Source organism: Chionomys nivalis, chromosome 7 (assembly GCF_950005125.1).
Source record: "Chionomys nivalis chromosome 7, mChiNiv1.1, whole genome shotgun sequence".
Classification (NCBI taxonomy): domain Eukaryota; kingdom Metazoa; phylum Chordata; class Mammalia; order Rodentia; family Cricetidae; genus Chionomys; species Chionomys nivalis.
The window spans coordinates 5,103,179-5,121,214 of record NC_080092.1 but is presented as its reverse complement, the minus strand read 5'-3'; the positions used below and the strand labels follow the sequence as shown (position 1 = coordinate 5,121,214).

General features: G+C 45.9%; 1 protein-coding gene across 1 annotated transcript in view; it reads right to left on the bottom strand.

Moving 5' to 3' along the window:
- Positions 1-18,036, bottom strand: part of Grin2a (glutamate ionotropic receptor NMDA type subunit 2A) — a 421,718-nt gene that overhangs the window by 178,606 nt on the left and 225,076 nt on the right. The window contains exon 4 of the mRNA XM_057773629.1: positions 16,743-17,335. Coding sequence (XP_057629612.1) covers positions 16,743-17,335 — 593 coding nt within the window. The remainder of the gene's footprint in view (positions 1-16,742; positions 17,336-18,036) is intronic.

Genomic DNA, 18,036 nt, shown 5'->3' with positions numbered 1-18,036 from the left:
CAAAACAAAACAACAACAACAAAACTACTATATATATGACAGGTTGTTTTTATTTCAGACATTTCTCATTGTGTTACATGATCCAGCTTCCCTTTTAATATTACTATCCCTCATGCTAAGGGATTCTGGAATGTTTCTCACAGTTTGGATTTGTCGACGGTGAACAACGTAGTTATTCTATGTATCAGAAACCAATATTTCACTTTCACTTTGGAAAAATATTTTCATCATGCAAAATATTCTAGTATCTCGAATGCATACTCTGTAGGTAAACTGGCATGTGCAGTTTAAGTTTCCTGACAGTAAATTTCTGGAGTGAAGATGGCTCTCTGAGCCTGGCTTCAGAATGCTTGTTTCAAGCCTTCTCCAAAACGCCTCTTCCACATGCCAACTGGTGCTCTAGTCTGGAACAAGAACGGAAGAGAACAGAAAAGCAGCCCAGAATCAAAGCACTGTGTCCTTGAGACTAGCTAGGAGGAAGCTGCTTCTAACAGATATTACTGTTGTTTACCCTGCCTGGTGTGTGTGTGTGTGTGTGTGTGTGCGTGCATGCGTGCGTGTGTGTGTGTGCGCGCACTGCATGTGTGTGCTCATGCATGTACCTGTAGTGTAACAAGTCGGTTCAGCCATGAGAAACTCATGGAGAGAAAGCTGATTTTGGAGCTCCAGCTGACCTCATTAGTTTCTTCGATCCGCTTCTGCTGGAGGTTGTAAGCACCCAACTCCTCATGTCAGCTACCTGCTACCATCTGTTCTTTTACTTGGAAGCCTCACCTGAGGGAGTGATTTGACCTGTTCAGTACTCTCAAGAAGGGGCTCCAACTGACTGCTTCAATGGGGCCTCTACAGCCCATTTCTGCTGGGTGTTTGTAAGCTCTCAATCTGATGGTGTTTCCTTCAGTCTGCTTTCTCAATTGGGCCACTCTCTTCATGCCTACTGGACGCCCAGTTTAGGTGATGACTTGTTATCTGCTGTTTCTCTTTCTGCGGCTCATTATTGCTTCCTTGCTTTGGCTTGCTATATATTGAGTTAACTCACTTGTTGAACATTGAAAACATGGCTCTCTTAGTTCATTCCCTGGGCTGTAGCTGGTAGTGGCAGCTCACGGCTGTAATCTTGGTGCTCAGTAGGCAGACACTGAGAGCTGACGGTTTGAAGTCATCCAGGTGGACCCACTAAGAATCCATCCGAAACAAGCAAGTTCTAGGTTGACATTGATTTTCCTCCTTAGGACATCAAAGTCCCCATCCACTTTTATCTTTTATTGTATCCAGTGAGAAGTCTGCTGCTTTTGTGTTTCTGTATACAAAGTCTTTTCCAAAGTCTTGGTTAGTTTCGTTTCAATTTGACACAAGCTCCAGTTATCTGGTAAAAGAACACCCAATTGTTCTTCTCCATCTGATTATATATAGGCAAGGTAATAGTGCATATTTTTGATTGAAGGTTGATACGGAAAGACCCGGCCCACTGAGGGTGATGTGACCCGTTGGCAGATGGTCCTGGGTTGAACAAGAAATCAGACGGAGCAAGCCATAGAAAGCAACCTTGAGTTCTTACCCTGACTCTCCTCAATGATGGACTTTAATGGGGAAGTATAAACCAAATAAACTCTTTCTTCCCCCCACCGTAATAAAATGTAAAATAACTCATCTATAGTAGCTTCAAGCTCCAATAAGTGGTAAGCATGTAACGGGTTTTAAGGAATTTGACTATAGCATGCCCCATTGTTCTCCTACCAAAAGTCAGAATTTCCTGAACTGTGGGTTTATATTTTCATCAGACTTGGTGGTGGGAGGGTGAAGAACATTTGAAATTTGAAACAAGCACACAGATGTCTAGAACAGAAGAGCCCTTCCCTGTCTCTGAGACTGGAATTATAGGCCGGATCTGATACCCACTCAGCATTTGTGTGGGATTGGGGGATCTGAGCTCTGAACCGCAAACCTGTGTGGCCAGTGCTTTAATGGATGAGGATCTCCTTAGCCCCATAGTCATCTTCCTTGGGGATGCTGGGGACCTCCACATCCCGACACTCAACTTTCTCTTCGAGTCAGTGTGTCTCCCAGGATTTGCCCGCTTCCCCATTTTTAAGCTTTAGCCATAACTCCGCTGAGGTGGTGATGGATGGTAACTCACTTAGCTTACTTCTTATCTCTTTTTGCCCAATATCCAGTGTCACAAAAATGATCATTTCACTTTTTGTTTATTTTGTTTTCTCCAGTCCCTCTATTATTCCACTTTGGTCAGAAGTATAAGTCAATATTAATAAAAAAAAAAAAGGTGTGTGTGTGTGTGTGTGTGTGTGTGTGTGTGTATGCATGGGCATGATGAGGTCAGAGTTCAACCTTTGGTACTACTCCTCGAGATCCATCTGCATTGTTGTTGGTTTTGAGACAAGGTCTCTCACTGGGCTGGAGTTTGCTTGCCAGTTCAGCTGGGTTGACTTCCTAGCAAGTCCCAGGGGCCTACCTTCTTACCTCTCTAACCCTGGAGTTACAGACATGCACTCCCATGCCTGTTGGTTTATCCTGTTTGTTTGTTTGTTTGTTTGTTTGTTTGTTTTAATGTGGGTCTGCGGGATTGAACTCAATTCCTCATGCTTGCACAGCAAGCACATAACTGACTGTGCCATCTCCCCAGCCTCCAGTATGATAAAATTTCATAAAGGTGAGCAGGACCATTAAGTTTGTCTGATATTCCCTTAGCAGTTAAAATTTACAAATCCAAAAGTTATTTTTACAGCAAATATTGAAAACTCCACAATCATAAAGAAGAAAAATCAGATTTTAACTGTGTGCTGTGCCAGGTTAAAATACAAACCTGACTCTCTCGGCAGTGACTTTTAGTGGTGGTTACAGCAGACTTCACCATTTGCCACTCTGAACAACCGTCAAAGCACGTCAGAAAATCAGGACACCCACTGTCCCCCCCTTAGAAGGAAGTCCACAAATTAACCATCTCTCATGCCTGGGAGCTGCACTGGGTAAGATGACCGAGCTTTTGACTGCCAAGATCAATATAAATAACTGGAATTTTCAGTTAACTAAAAAAGGTTCATTAACTTTGACTCCATAAAAATATGTCTGTGGTGTTATTTTTAATTCTCAACTTGACATGTCTAGAATCACCTGGGGTGAGAGTTTGAGAGAAGGTTGTCTAGACCATGGTTGCCTCTGACCTGCCTCTGGGAGATTGTTTGCAGCATGGTAACTAGGGTAGAAGGACCCACCTGCTGTGGGTGGCACCATTCCCTAGGTGGAGGATCCTGGACTATATTAAAGTGGGAAAAAATGAGCAGAGGACAGGCAAGCCAGCATGCTGTCCCTCCAGCTATGACAGACTGTACCCTAAACTGTGAGCCAAAGGAACCCTTTCTCCTGTGAACCTCTTTTATCGGGGTATTATCACAGCAGAAAGCCAGGACAGTCTCTGAGTCCCAGGTGATTGCCACCAGAAAACCTTCAACAAGAACTCTAGGTGGCAACTTTATTTGAGGAAGCCTGGTGCAAGGTTAGGAGTAACTCTTCAACCCCAGGGAATCCTCTATTGCCACAGGCAGCCAGAGACTAGCTGTCCCTCTGTGATCTCTCCAGCAGCTTTAGGGGAGAATGTAATGCTGTCGGTGAAGAGGAACAGGCAGAACCAGGCACCACGGACTCAGTATCCCAGCTGGGTGTAATGCTCTCTGGAAACATGAAATAAACTTCCCGTGTGAGCTGGGTGTGGGCGGCACAGAGGGTAAAGCACATGCTGCTGACCACAGGCATGGACATTCAGAGTTGCGGGCCTCAGAACCATAATCCCAGCACCCCAAAGGGACATGGAGGGAGACATGGATCTTCAGAGCAAGAAAGATAGCCAGCGTGGCTGAAATGGGGAGATCTGGGTTCAGCAGGTGATCCCGCTTCAGTATATAAGATTGTGTGCAATCAAGGGAGACACCCACCACCAACCTCAGGCCTCCATATGCACATATAACTTACACATATGTGAACACAGACACTTAGACATGCACACCACACACATACACACATGCAAAATAAAACAACAAAAAAACTTCCTTAGTACCTGCCAGGGATTAGGGGCTTTCTGTTCTTGTTTGGGTAATGATGATCAATACTTAAACAATGATAAACGTAAAATAATCAATTATATTTTTATATTTGTGTGTGCCTGCTTGTGTGTATTCAGATATGCATGCGTCCAAGCATATGGAAGCCAAGGGACAGCTTCAGTGGTCATTCCTCAGTAAGAATCCACTTTTTCTTTTTTCTTTTTTCTTTTTTTTTTTTTGAGACATTTTCTCATCAGCCTGGAGTTCACCAGGAAGGCCGGCTGGCTGCACAGAAGGGCTTGCTGTCCCTGCCTCCCTAGCACCTTAGTGCACACAACTATGCCTGCCTGGCCAAACTCAGGTTTTCATGCTTCTGAAGCAAGCACTTTACAAACTGAGCCATTTTCCTAGTACATGTTTTACAAAAAAATGCTTTAAAAAGCCATGAGGTACTATGAATGAGGGCAGCTGTGGGAGCTAAGGTCCCCTGGGGAGGTCCTTCCCCAGTGAGTGTGCTGGCCATTCCAAACTTTCAGCTGGCCATCACCAAACAAGGACATCGGATCATTGTCAGCAGGCAGCCCTTGGCACATTTCAAGATGTTACACAATGTCTATAAAATCTTGTAATTCTCTTTTTATGTGCATGTGTGTTTTGCCCACATATATGTCTGTATATCATGTGTCCTTCAGATGTCCATGGAAGACAGAAGAGGGCATTGGATCCCCTGGAACTGGAGTTAGGAGAGGCTGTGAACTACCATGTGGGTGCTGGAAACCAAACCTGGGTCTTTCCCAAGAACAACAAGTGATCTGAACCACCGATCATCATCTTTCCAGCTCCAGCATTTTTACTCACTGGGACTTATATCAGTGCACACACACACATGCACACACACACACACACACAAGGGAGGGGAGAGAGTGAGAATATAGGCAAAGGGGCAAACTTTGAAATGTATAGTGGGATGTAGAACCAGTAAAAATGAAATTTGAATCCTAACATTATTTTATCTTAACTATGTGGCTTATGTGGAGGTATGGAACATCTCTGGTCCTGTTTTCTCACTGTAAATAAGATGAAAATGGAAGGGTATTCTATCTGGCATTTACCCTTCTCTCATTCTTAACAGAACTCATATATAGGTAAGACACCACATCTTCCATAAGAGCTTGTGTACTTTGGGGAATGTTCAGCCCTGTGCCAGCAACAGGTATTCGCATTCAATTTAACTGTCTCCTGTCAGCCTTCTCAGTGACTGAGTGAGAGGCCAGAATTAAACCTGTCCATGAGTGGTACCTTTGACAATACCTGATACTGGCCCAAAGATGAAAACATCACTAATCTGGTCTTGAACAAAAGTTAACTCAGGTGTTGTTCACAGAAAACGTAAAGGTAATAGAAAAAATCCAGCTAGAGAGAAAAATTGACTCTCACCAACTCTCATCATAAGACAAAGATTTAGAACTTTGATCACACTGCACATGAAGTCCATACATGCCCCTTGATCACACTGCATGTGATGTCCATACATGTCCCTTGATCACACTGCACATGACATCCATACACGTCTACAATTTCTGTTATATGAAATAATTCCACTATAATGACTGAATTAAAAAGATATTGCCTGAAGGAGGAAGCACCCTAACTTACATCTGAAACGCGAAGGGAAGACATTAGAACTCACTGGCACAGAGGAAGCTGTCCATGAGTTCACAGCGGTCTCATGACCACGACACATGTGCACTCATGTCACACACATCACCGTTAAGATACATCCCGATGCGACGTGTGCAATCAAGTCTCCCACCTCCATCCACACATAATGGTGCATCAATTACATTTTTAGAAGTTCTTTTTGTTATTAGCAGTAAAAACATAAGGGAAGTGAGTTCTTCTCCAAGAGTTCTCTGCTACCCCGTGGGAAACTGACAGCATGGTTTATTCTTATGCTAGCCAAGACTTGACGGAATGGGGTAGACCTCGGGAAACTGTGCTGATCTGGACAACACGCCAGACCTCTGCAGATCTGTCAGCTCATTCACCAAACTTCGGGGCTTGGGGAGAAATGTGGCTGGCCTTCCCTGCCCACGCAGAACACAGCCAATGTCATCGGGCCTGACAGTGATCCTTCCATTCCTGGGATCCACGCCAGGCTCACCAGGAGCTGGACAAGGGCTCAGAGGCACCTGCAGCAGACAGCATCCAAGTGACAGCAAGGAGAGGGAGCTCCCCAGGGACAAAGGCAGAGAACAGGTGAGGACACCAGCCTAGCTCTCTAGCTCCCCCTCCTGGCTGGGACAGGAAGGGTCTCTGCCCCTCATAGGAGAAAGGGCACGTGTAGGAAGGGCAGGTCCCAGGATATCCACCCAAGGGCAAGCCCACAGTGCCTCTCTGCACTCAGCCTCAACTCTCTCCTCTTTCCATAGCAATGATATTTAATGTGGCCACTTTGTGGAGTGTCAGTTGTTTTCCAAATCACTTCCACAATGAAACAAACGCGGAGACTGTTTCCCTATCGGGAACCATCACCTCATCCCTCTCCAATTCCACAGCCTCTCACCTCCTCATCGATCCAGAACAAGCACATGGCTTGCCATCTGCATCCCAGCTCAGGCTCAGTACAGTATTAGGTTGGCTGCCTGTGACTCAAAGGGCTCACTGCTGAGACGAGCAGTATGATAGTTCACCACATGGGACTTTTCACTTCCTCCAAGTATTGATGAAAACTCCTGGCGTGCTTCTGCTAGGTTGCAGAGAGCCAGATATATCATCAGTGGCCACAGTTATGGCATCTTTGGAAGGGCCACAGTATCTGCTTTCATGTGGAGTATGTAGTAGACAATCCAGAGACCCAGCAGGTCCCAGCATAGCACCAAACAAGAGCCTAGCACACCCACATGAAGAGGCTCAGCTGGAAACCACCATCCAACACTTTCCTTCTCCTTCACGCGAATTAATATCCAGGTGCCTCTCAATCTGAACCCGCATCCTCCCTTTATTTCTCATTTCCCCCTAGGCAATTATATGAATTGTTTGTCTTATTGCTCTGAACAGGTACCTAATAAACAGACACTTCTTAGGGGAAAGGTTATTTTGACTTACAGTTTAAGGACACAGTCCACTGTGGTGGGGAAAGAGTGGCTGCAGAAACAGCTGGTCACAGAGTTGGGAGGCAGGAAGTAGGTCCAGGCTTTTAAACCTTAAGGTATACCTCACTTCCCCCAAGCAAGGCTCCGCCAACCTTCCCAAACAGCACCACCAGCTGGAGAGCAAGTGTATAAGCACATGAGCTTACAGGGGACATTTCACACTCAAAACAGAATAGCATCTCACTCAATTTGGGGACTGTAAAAGCCACCAGTAATCTCAAACCCTGTGCATTGTATTTTTTTTTTTTTGGTGTGAGTTAAGATACTCCTGCTGAATTGCCTACTTGAGATTCCCACTTGAATCCCTCAAAAGTATATTCAATTCAACACTTATAAAACGTACACTATCTCTGATTTCTACCCACAACTCAATGCTTCTTCACCAGTGTAATCATCCACCCAGCTGCATGTCTCGAAAGTGGTTGCTCTCTCTTTTCATAACGTCAAGGTCATCTGTCAGGCTTCATTAACATGGTACCCAGTGTTAGTATCCAGGTGCCACTTGGGAACTGGGTACAGTCACCCCTCTATGCATGGCCAGCACCCTCCCTCTACTCAAGCGCAAAGGTCCCTTTAAGAGACAAGCTCCGTACACTCCCAATCTCTCTCTTCCTTCTGAGGTAAGCAGGTCTCTGCCCCCCCCTTCCACTCCCACCCTCCTCCTCTTTGTCTTTCTCTCCCTTGCTCCCCTCCCTTCTTCCCCTCCCTTCCTTCCTTTTAACCTCCTCTCAATAAATGCCACACTTCAGCTTTGTCTGCATGGCATATTTTGTCACCCACCAAATTGGACCAACCTGCTATGGACGCCACAACTTGAGCCTCATAATACCCAGGTTCACTAGGTGAGTCAAGTCGCCATCTCTGCCATCACCTCCTAGCTGGTTGCTGTGCTTACACATTGAGACCTCCCACTCCCCATATGCACTCTGCCAGCAGGCCCAGAGTAATGGAGGTAGCACTTCTATTTGCTTTATCTTCTCCCTGAGCTGAGTCACAGCAAGCGATCACTATATATTACGAAGTCACCAGGTTTCAGAATGAAAGTGTCTCCAGTACTCCACCCTGACGGAAAGGGATCCATATGTCTATTTTGCTAAGTGTGCTGGTCCCAAGACTTATTTGTGGCCTTAGACAAATCTGAACAATATCTGTGCTCGTGTGTGACACTCCCCCACCAACAACCCAAGCCACCTTCCCTTCAAGGTGAAGTCACAGGCAGCTGCTGCCTCTTCTGAGTTGCCAACACCAAGTTTCCACCATTTGTCGAGCTATTCACTGGGTGCCAATTGGAAATGATTGACTGGCATTGCGGGGTTGGCATACGGTGCTTTTGACTTCCAGCCAAGAAAGAGAGGCTGGGTTCCAGGAAAGATGGCATTAACAGCACCAGCATTGAAACACGGCTGCGGACTGAGCTCCAAAGCTGGGTACCCAGAGCACTGAACCCACTCCTCCTGGGTCCAGAAAGACACCCGAGGGAGGCCGACCAAAAGTGGCACCCTGTAGAGTGGTAGCTGTAGGCTGGGTGCGTGGCTGAGAATCACATGCATGCCATCGCCACTACCATCCTCCATTTGGTTCTTGTCATGTTTGCAGTTAAGGAAATGGAGACATGACGAAGTTAAGCCACTTGTCCAAGAGAGGCAGGGTCATGGGGCCAGCACACTGTTTAGATCCATGCTCTACCTTCAGAGCCTGGTGCAGAATACCTTGTCTCGGTTTGGCACCCGCCCCTGTACTCTCTCTTTGTCCCTTACAGACTTATTCTGGACCACATTCCTGAGTCGAGGGTCCCCATCACTAGATGCCCAGCGCACACTCGCTCACAGGATAGCGCGTTCTCTGGAGTGGCTAGCGCTCTAAGGAATGTTTGTGCAGTAAATGCTGATCCCACTGATAAATATTTGCAAAGAGTTATCACATCGCTCAGGGAAGCTCGACTGCAGTCAGGCTCGGAGAATTAACGGAGCAGGCTCTTTTATTGGCATTTTAAAAGAAACCAACGGCGAGAATTCTGATTATCAAATAAAAACACACCAAGCAGGTTTAGTGCATTCTCCCGGTGGCCGTTAAACCCGAAGCCTTTCTTTCTTCTGCTGCTTTGGAAAACAAAGATGAAGAGAGTTTGAGCGTTACCTGGACCCTGGTTAACCTCGCTTTCATTTGTAGACCTCTCCTGTCAGGGAAACTGATGGTGCTGCTGCCTCAGCACAAGCCTGACTTTCAGGATCAAGCAGTCGACCTAAGAGATAGTGGCCAAGCTGGTATCAAGGAAAGCCAGTTAAGTTTCTTTCAAATACTAATCATGAAAACCAGGAGGGGGTGTTTCTCCCACTCCTTTGTGCTAGAGAGCACTTGAGGGCTTCCAAAGCAGTGAATTCCTCACACTCTGCTCCTGCAACTGAAATAGGGGCCAAGAGATGTATGTTGTAAGGCAGGCACCAGCACATAGAGTTGGAGGCTGGAAAGACGGCTCAGTAGTGATTCCTGTTCTTGTACAGAACCCAAGTTCAGTTCCTGTGCCATTTCAGACAGCTCCTGGGGCCTCATGAATCCAGCTCCAGGGAATCTGATGACACCTTCTGGCCTCCACAGGCACCTGTACTCATGTGCACATATTCCCCCCCACACACAAACACAGGCGTAAGATGAAAAGATAAATAAATCCTAAAAAAAAAATAAAATTCAGACACACAGCTGTCTCCCGCTCCCTGCTTTGTGCATAGCTTTCAGCGTGACCAGTGCACAGTACAGGGTGATGGAGATGAGATGACAGACAGGGTGGGCGTTTGGGGAGTCTGGTGCGCATCAGGAGACACATTAAGTGTTTTGCATGTAAATGGTCATTTAATTCTGCTAAAAAGAAAGAGAGATAAATGGATAGTGCCCCCCCCCACACGGGGGGGGTATGTGTGTGTGAAAAAGAAAGAGATGATAAAGAGATAGGGGGGAGTTGTCCAACTCCAAGAGAAACGCCAGTGCTCAGAGCAGTTGGAAGGTTACACTGGTGAGTTCATAATAAGTTCAAGGTCACACTGCATAGATCACACAACCACAAGTTCTCCTGGACCACGTTTCCCTGAAGCAGACTATGACAAGATTGGGTCTGAAAACCACTCATCTCCTTCTAATGATTTCTGTTTCGCCTGAGTCCAAAAGGTGTCCCATCCAACGTGTAAGCATGACCACATCTACACACCCATGCACAGATAGACACTCAGGTACACACTCACAGCAGATGTAATCCTCTCCATCCTCCCATAAAACCACAGTGCGGGTGTGACAGGGACTTCACCTGGGCCCACACTTGTGAACTGAGAGACAACACAAGGGTTGTGACTGGAACTGTAGTCACCAACAGAACGAATTACAAACTATCCGGAAAGAAGCCTGGAGACCGAACACAGAGAGCACCCTGTCGTTGGGTGCTGCTGTCTTCTTGACAAGCTGTGCCACTAAAGCAACCCCTTCCCTCCAGCACCTCTGCTCTAGCCAGCTGGACTCGACCATGCCTTGCTCCACTCCTAGTACCTTGCAGAAGACCAAAGGTAAAAGTACAGCCCTGCCCCACAGCCACATGCTGGGCTGCGGGTGTCTCCACCCACAGGGAGCTGACGCCGGCACACCAAAGGCTCTCACCAGTTTGTGGAACATGAACACCAGTTTTGTGGGCTGTGGTAAGCAGCTTCATCTGCTCCATGCACAATTTTATTCCCCGTGTGTCATCAGGACAGGCTGAACATCTCTACTCAGAAGTGCTTGAGGTGGGGAGGGGTGCGACTTCCAGAGTTCTTCGGATTTGGGGACATTTGTGAAGACACAATGGAGTATCTCAGCATGGGATCCAAGTTCTGAATCCCGGAGTCGGCTTTCATTTTCTCTCTTTTCATTTTCTTTCATTCTTTGTTCCTTTTTCCCTCCCTCCCTTCCTCCTTCCCTTCCTTCCTTCCTTTCTTCCTTCCTTCCTTTCCCAGGGAGGCCCAGGTTAGCCTCAAACTCACTATTTTCTACGGCTTGTCTCTACCGCTCAAGTGCCGTGATTAGAGGTGTTCATTACCACCAAACACAGTTTATGCTTCACTGGAGAGTGAAACCCAGGCTTTCCCACATGCAACGCAAGCACTCTACCAACTAAGCTACAACCCCAGCCCATTTACGTTCCTTAAACACAATGCCAGAAATCAGCTGTGCTCTTTTAGTGACCCCCAGGAGATTCAGTATAGAATTTTTTACTTGTGACATCATATCTGCACTTAAGTTTTGGAGTTTGGAGCATTTGAGATTTTGTGTTTTCAGACTAGGGCTGCTCGACTTTTAACCCCAAGCATTTACAACCTGCTTGTTTATGTGCCAGGCACTAACCAAACAGTCGCATGCCTTCCTTATCTCCAAATGACTTCCAAGACAGCAGACGGGGAAGAGTTGAGAGACTCCCAGACCCTTATGCCTGGAGATGACACATCGGTGGCTCAAGCCACAGCAGCCCAGACTCCAGGGAACACACAGCGTCAGTGTTGTCTCCCTGACTGCTCCTGAATGGGACAGAGCCCTGGCACAGAACCGGGATGAACAGCCTGGGATCTACACAGGAAGCAGGTCATGGTTTGCCTTCACACTCTGGGAGATACGGGTGCTGTACTCTGTGCTTGGCGAAGGAGCAGATGTTTAATAACTTTGCAGCAGCAAGGAAGAGGTTGCATAACGTGGCTGAGCTATTTTTGAACTTTGGAAAATGCTGACTGTTCTTTTCAAAGTATCTTCTATAAAACCAGGAATATTAAAAGATGGGGAAATTTCCCCCACTCTATACCCCACCATTTGAAACCATAAGAGCAGAGTCGAGTCTACAATAAGATCAGAAACACTCTATGACCGGCAAACTGCCCCTTGCACACCATGGACAACAGTGCACCACTCCAATACCCCAACTTCAGGAACTCTAAGATTATAATCAATGAACTTGGGAGCCAGGAGTCACATGCCCAAGAGCCCCAAGGAGGTCTCAATCGGCTGAAGCTGCTCTTGATGGTTCATGCTGAGAACCAGGTATGAATTCAGCTGATACTGGCTTTATCTTCCCTCCTACACAGTAGAGGTAAGGAAAGTTATCTGTTCTCGAGATGCTTTGCAAATTAAGGCTTTATTCAGCTGAAAATATAATAAAAAGCAATTGAAGTAAGACTCTAACTCAAGAGTCTTGGGTCCCACTGAGTAAGCGTACATACCAAGATCAGCCTTATCTGCTCACTGCCTTCGCATGCCCAGATTCTGCCTTTATCCGCCAACTAAATGCCCACCATCAGGGGATGGTTAGATAAACAGTGAAGCATGGGTGTGGCAGAATACAAAAGCAGCAACTGAGATGAACACACTGGAATTACATTATTTTCACAGTGACCTTGAAAATGCAAGGTTAAAGCCAAGCAGATTGGAATGCATTTGAAGTCACGGGGACACATCAAAAAGAACTGTGGACTGGGCGTGCGGTTGCATCTTTAGTGAATACATACAAATTGCATGTGTACTGCATTTACTGTAGCTGTTTCCCTGCCCTTGCAAGAATGCAAACAGAAGCAACCAGGACTTCTGCACTGCCACTAATATACTGTTTGTTTAAAATGTTCAAACAAACATGACATACCATCCTCATTTTCTGTGCTGAGTGTTGGTTGAGTATATCATATTCTCTACCGCTAGCTGTCTTTTTCAGTATTTAAGAGAGAATGAATTCTGGAGTCAGCAAGATGGCTCAGCGGGGAAAGGGACTTGCTGCCAAGCCTGAGGGCCTGAGTTCAATTCCTGGAACCCATGCTAAGGGAGAGAGAATCAACTCCCAGAAAGCCGTCTCCTGACCTGCATGTGCACACACAATGCCACACACACACACACACAGAGTAAATAGATAACTATAAAAAGTGAATCATTCTGCACAGGGTTTGTTTTATAGCAAATTCCTCTTATTTTCATTAGACTGCAATCGTCTCTGCGGACAGAAGTCACAGCTTAACTTCATTGCATATTTCAGGAGTCCTCACAAGATTTCCTATATGTGAGGGACAACAGCTGGGAGCCAGGAGAATACAGCGCCCTCAGTTCTCCCTAATTGCTTTCTTTGGGGTGTCTCCAACTCCTAGACAAGGGCAGTCCTGCAGGGCTCCGCTCTTTCCTTGCTGGTGTGTGTGTGAGGAGAGCAAGGAGTACAATGATGGAGTTTCTGGGAGCCACTACCAGCATCACAGTCTGCGTGTGCACCATCACCCGCTGTGGATGGCAAGACATCCCATTCTCTGGGACAGTGGGCACCACACTCCTTGGCTTGGCATCTTGCTTCTCTGGGGTGGGAATGCCCTTTCCAAAGCTGGTGCATTCTAAAGGGAAGCCTGGGGAGCTAGCACAGCCACACTTCACAGCCTCGGGGTTCGTTTTTTCTCTCCTTAAAGAATGGAATCTAGGGTGGTCCCTGGAAAGAAATTTGAATGTCTTGGCAATTATCCCTCTCAAATTCCTTTTTCTATATATAAAACATTTCAATTGCCTTACAATTGAGTTGTGTTTCCCACAAAATAATAGATATCTAAGTCTGCCAGCGGCAAGGCACATCTTATTAAAGTGAGTGTGAATTCATTAGCCCAGCCCTTGACTTAGGCTGGCAGCAAGCCTGACTTCCTAAGAAGCGCCCATGTCCACACCGCATTATCTGAGTTCTTTCCTGATATTTGGATGATTGGTTAGGATGCTGAATGTGACTACCTAGAAGTAGGATGGGTGGGGGCACTGTCAACGGAGCTTGATTTCTGATTTAGCATCTGTTCTTCTCAGAGGTGCGTTAGTTGTGAGAAAGAACATCCTGGGGTAGGAAGGTGGCTCCGTGGGTTAAAGCGCTTGTCTCCCAATCTTGAGCACTTACGCTCAGTTTCCCAGGATGCACATAAAAGCAGGACATGATGTGAGGATCTCCTTTTTCACTGACAGAGAGATGGAGGATGGAGGCAGGACTGTGCACAAAAGCTTTTGCGCGATCTAACCTGGCAGCACAGTCTCAAAGAAGGTGGAAGGTGATGGCTGACAGCTGACATTGTGCTCTTACTCCCCAAACTCAGGCTACACATGCGCATACTCACAAACACACACACATCACCACCACCACCACCACCACCACCACCACCACCACCACCACCACACACACCTCTGGTCCTGTTTCAGAGGTAAACTCTGAAAGGTAGCAGATTCAAACTCACAATCATCCAAAGATGTTTTAGGATAGCATTATTTTCCTGGCAACCAACACTGTCTGCTGACTACAATCTTGAATGGGGCCATATTTCATTGATAACTCTGATGCTTATTGGATGGTCAGGAGTCAACACGTAAGAAGAAGCATCGCTTCTCACATATCATATCCCCTCTTTCCATACTCATAACACCTCCTAGAACCACGGTTCTCAAAGAATGGTCCCCCTAGCGGCAACCTCAGCCCCATCCAGGAACTGGTTAGAATGCCAACCTCGGTGAGCTCATTCCAGACCAACGAATGCAACAGACGTTCTGAGTGCAGACCCAGAACCTCACCAAGTCCTTCCAGCTGTCTCAATACATGCTGTCATTTGAGAATGACCCAACTAGAAAGAAGGGGCCACTGACAAGCACTTGAGACCCAGAAAGGTAAGTGATTGCCCGTGTCCTGCAGGATACGAAAAAGACAGGATTTGAGCATGAACACCATCGCTCCCCAGTCCAGCCTTTAATCACAGTGCCACACTGCTCATCATGTGAGGAATGAAGCATGGATTACATCATCAAACATCAGGCAAAAACATGCAGAATGGGTATCTGAATAATAATTCTAAATCTTAGTAGCTGAGCTATAACGATGAGCCACAAAGAATAATGACACTTCCCAGAAACATAAAATTTAACTTAAATGCCCATCATGATGAGTCAGTTAAATAAATTATACTACAGTAATATAAGGGAATGGAATATGACTTTAAGAGTGATGGTTGCTCCCACAAAGCCAGTACGTGCAGTAGGATCAAAACCCAGTGCCATTGTTCTTGACTTCTCAGCAGTCCTCATTGTCCGCTATGTTCAGTGAGTCCGGTATTATCCCATTCCTTTTCAGACCCAGTCCAGCTGGCCTTGGTGAGTTCCCGAAAGAACATCCCCATTGTCTCAGTATGTGGGTGCACCCCTCATGGCCCTGAGTTCCTTGCTCATGCTCTCTCTCCTTCTGCTCCTGGTTTGGACCTTGGAGTTGTATAGACCTGGAAGGAGGTAGGAAATCCTTGGACTCCCCACAGGGCAGGGAAACCCTGACTGCTCTTAGGGCTGATGAGAGAGGGGGAGTTGATTGGGGGACGGGGAGGGATATGGGAGGCGGTGGCGCGGAAGAGACAGAAATCTTTAATAAATAAATAAATTAATAAAAAAAAGAATTATTGACTGGGGTTTCTGTCCCACCAGGTCCCACATCCATTTAGTCCCAAATAAATACACAGAGACCTATATTAATTATATAAAAAAAAGAGTGATGATTGCCAAGATCACTAATGACCTACAAAGACGCTTCCCATACAAGAAGAAAAGACATTCAGGCTCAGCTGGGGACCAGGAGCATCAATTTTCCCAAATCAGAACAAGCTGCTGAGGATGTGGGACATCAGATGATTCCACAAGTTGTTGTGTGAATATAAATTGATGTCATTGTTTTTTAGAACAGTTTGGCAATGGATACTTGAAGATGCCAACATCTTTGACCCCTCAAGTCCTACTTCTTAGAACCAACCCTAGACAATCAGTTGCATACAGGCAAAAAGAGACAGCTGAGCTTCTAATGGGGAAAAAATCTGGAAACAAAACCTGAATTTTCATGAATGTAAAGAGTGAATAAATAAACAAATCATGGTGCATGAATATGGAAGAATGAGGAATGGATGTTACAAAAAGTTTACCTGACAAATCATTAATAAATAGATAATAGACAGATAGATGATAAGTAGATGGGAGACAGATGATAGACAGACAGATAGATGAAAGAGAGATAGTAGACAGACAGACAGACAGAAGACTGATGTGAGAAGGGGAGAAAGGTAAATAGACAGAAGGGAATTCTCAAGTGGACGTTTTCAAGGTATGTTTTTGAGTAAAGAAAATGAAACCAAGTTGCAGAAAGCTCCTAAAATAAATTATTAGTCAGCATTACAGCATTACATGTGAGCACAACACTTGGGAGCTGACAGGAGGGTTGTGAGATGGAGGCCAGCCTGGGCTACACAGCAAATTCCAAAATAGTGTTGGCTATAAAATGAACTTCTGTCTAAAAGATAGCATCACATTACTTATTATCTTTAAAGTGAGACAGGAAGAAATAAAAAGACAAATGAGCATAAAATCAAAACAAACTCCATCCAAGTAAATACATACACTCCGTATGTCATGTCTATGCTTTTTTACCAGTGTCTACGAACGTAAACATTCATAGCAACAAAATTCTGACCCATCTTTGTTAGACAATGAAAGAGCCCTCTCTTACTGGTGCAGAGTGTGATGAGGGGTCTCTGGCTTCTCTGCCTGCCCATAGCAGCTGGTCTTGGCCTCAGGGATGTAGGAGAATTTCTCCAACATGGAAGATGCGGCAGTGGTTAGGATCCCAAGACCATCTCTCACTCTCGCCTCCAGGCTGTAGTCCCAGTCATCGTAGGAGACTGAAATCAGTCCTGATGGGAACTCTTTGGGAATGAGTTCTGTGTTCCCAGAGACCAAACTGGGGACAATCCAGAAGAAGTCATACCCAGTGAGGCCGAGGGAGCGAGCCTCACTCAGGATGAGGACAGCCTCATCTTTGGAACAGTAGAGTAAAATGACAGAAGAATGAATCTTCTTTAACTGGACCTGCGTCTTGGCATCCTCGAAGGAGGTGTCCAGTGTGATCACGTTCTGCATATCCCAACCCACAAAGCTGTTGTCCACTGTTGTCTTGATGAAGCTGATGAAGTCCCTGTAGCCAGGGAAGATGGTGGTCACCAGGGAGAAGACATGCCAGTCATAATCCTGCATGATCTTCAGCATAACCGTGGCTTGCTGCTGGATGGATGCTCCAAACTGGAAGAACGTGGACGTCGGATCCTGCCAACAGATAAGAAGACAGAAACGGAGAGAGTGAGGACCAGAAGCAGTTGTTAGGCAGTGATCTGTCTTTGTAGACTTAGAGATACCCTTTCTAGAAAACAGAGGAAAACATCAACTCATTTGAAACACTTCATGAAGAGCTGGGGACATGACTCAGCTGGCGAAGTGCTTGTCATGCAAGTCATGAGTACCTGTGTTTGATCCCTGGGAACCACAGTTAAAAAGAGAGTCAAGCGGTCTCACTGGCCAATGAGACAAGCTGATATGGCAAGTTACAAGCCAGTAAAACACTGTTTAAAAACAAGGTAGACAGCTCCTGAGGAACAATATCTAAGGCTTTCCTCTAGTTTCCACATGAGACACACATATATAAGTGCAATGTGTGCATTGGCACACACATGTACACATGAACACACACATGCACACGTGAACACACACATGTACACATGAACAAACACATGCACACATACATACACACAAATAATAAAAATAGACACTGTTGATCTGTGCCAGGTTCTGGGATGTGCACAGAAGATGCAGACTTTTTTTTTATACTTGTTTATTTATTTATTATGTTTACAATATTCTGTCTGTGTGTATGTCTACAGGCCAGAAGAGGACACCAGACCTCATTACAGATGGTTGTGAGCCACCATGTGGTTGCTGGGAATTGAACTCAGGACCTTTGGAAGACGAGG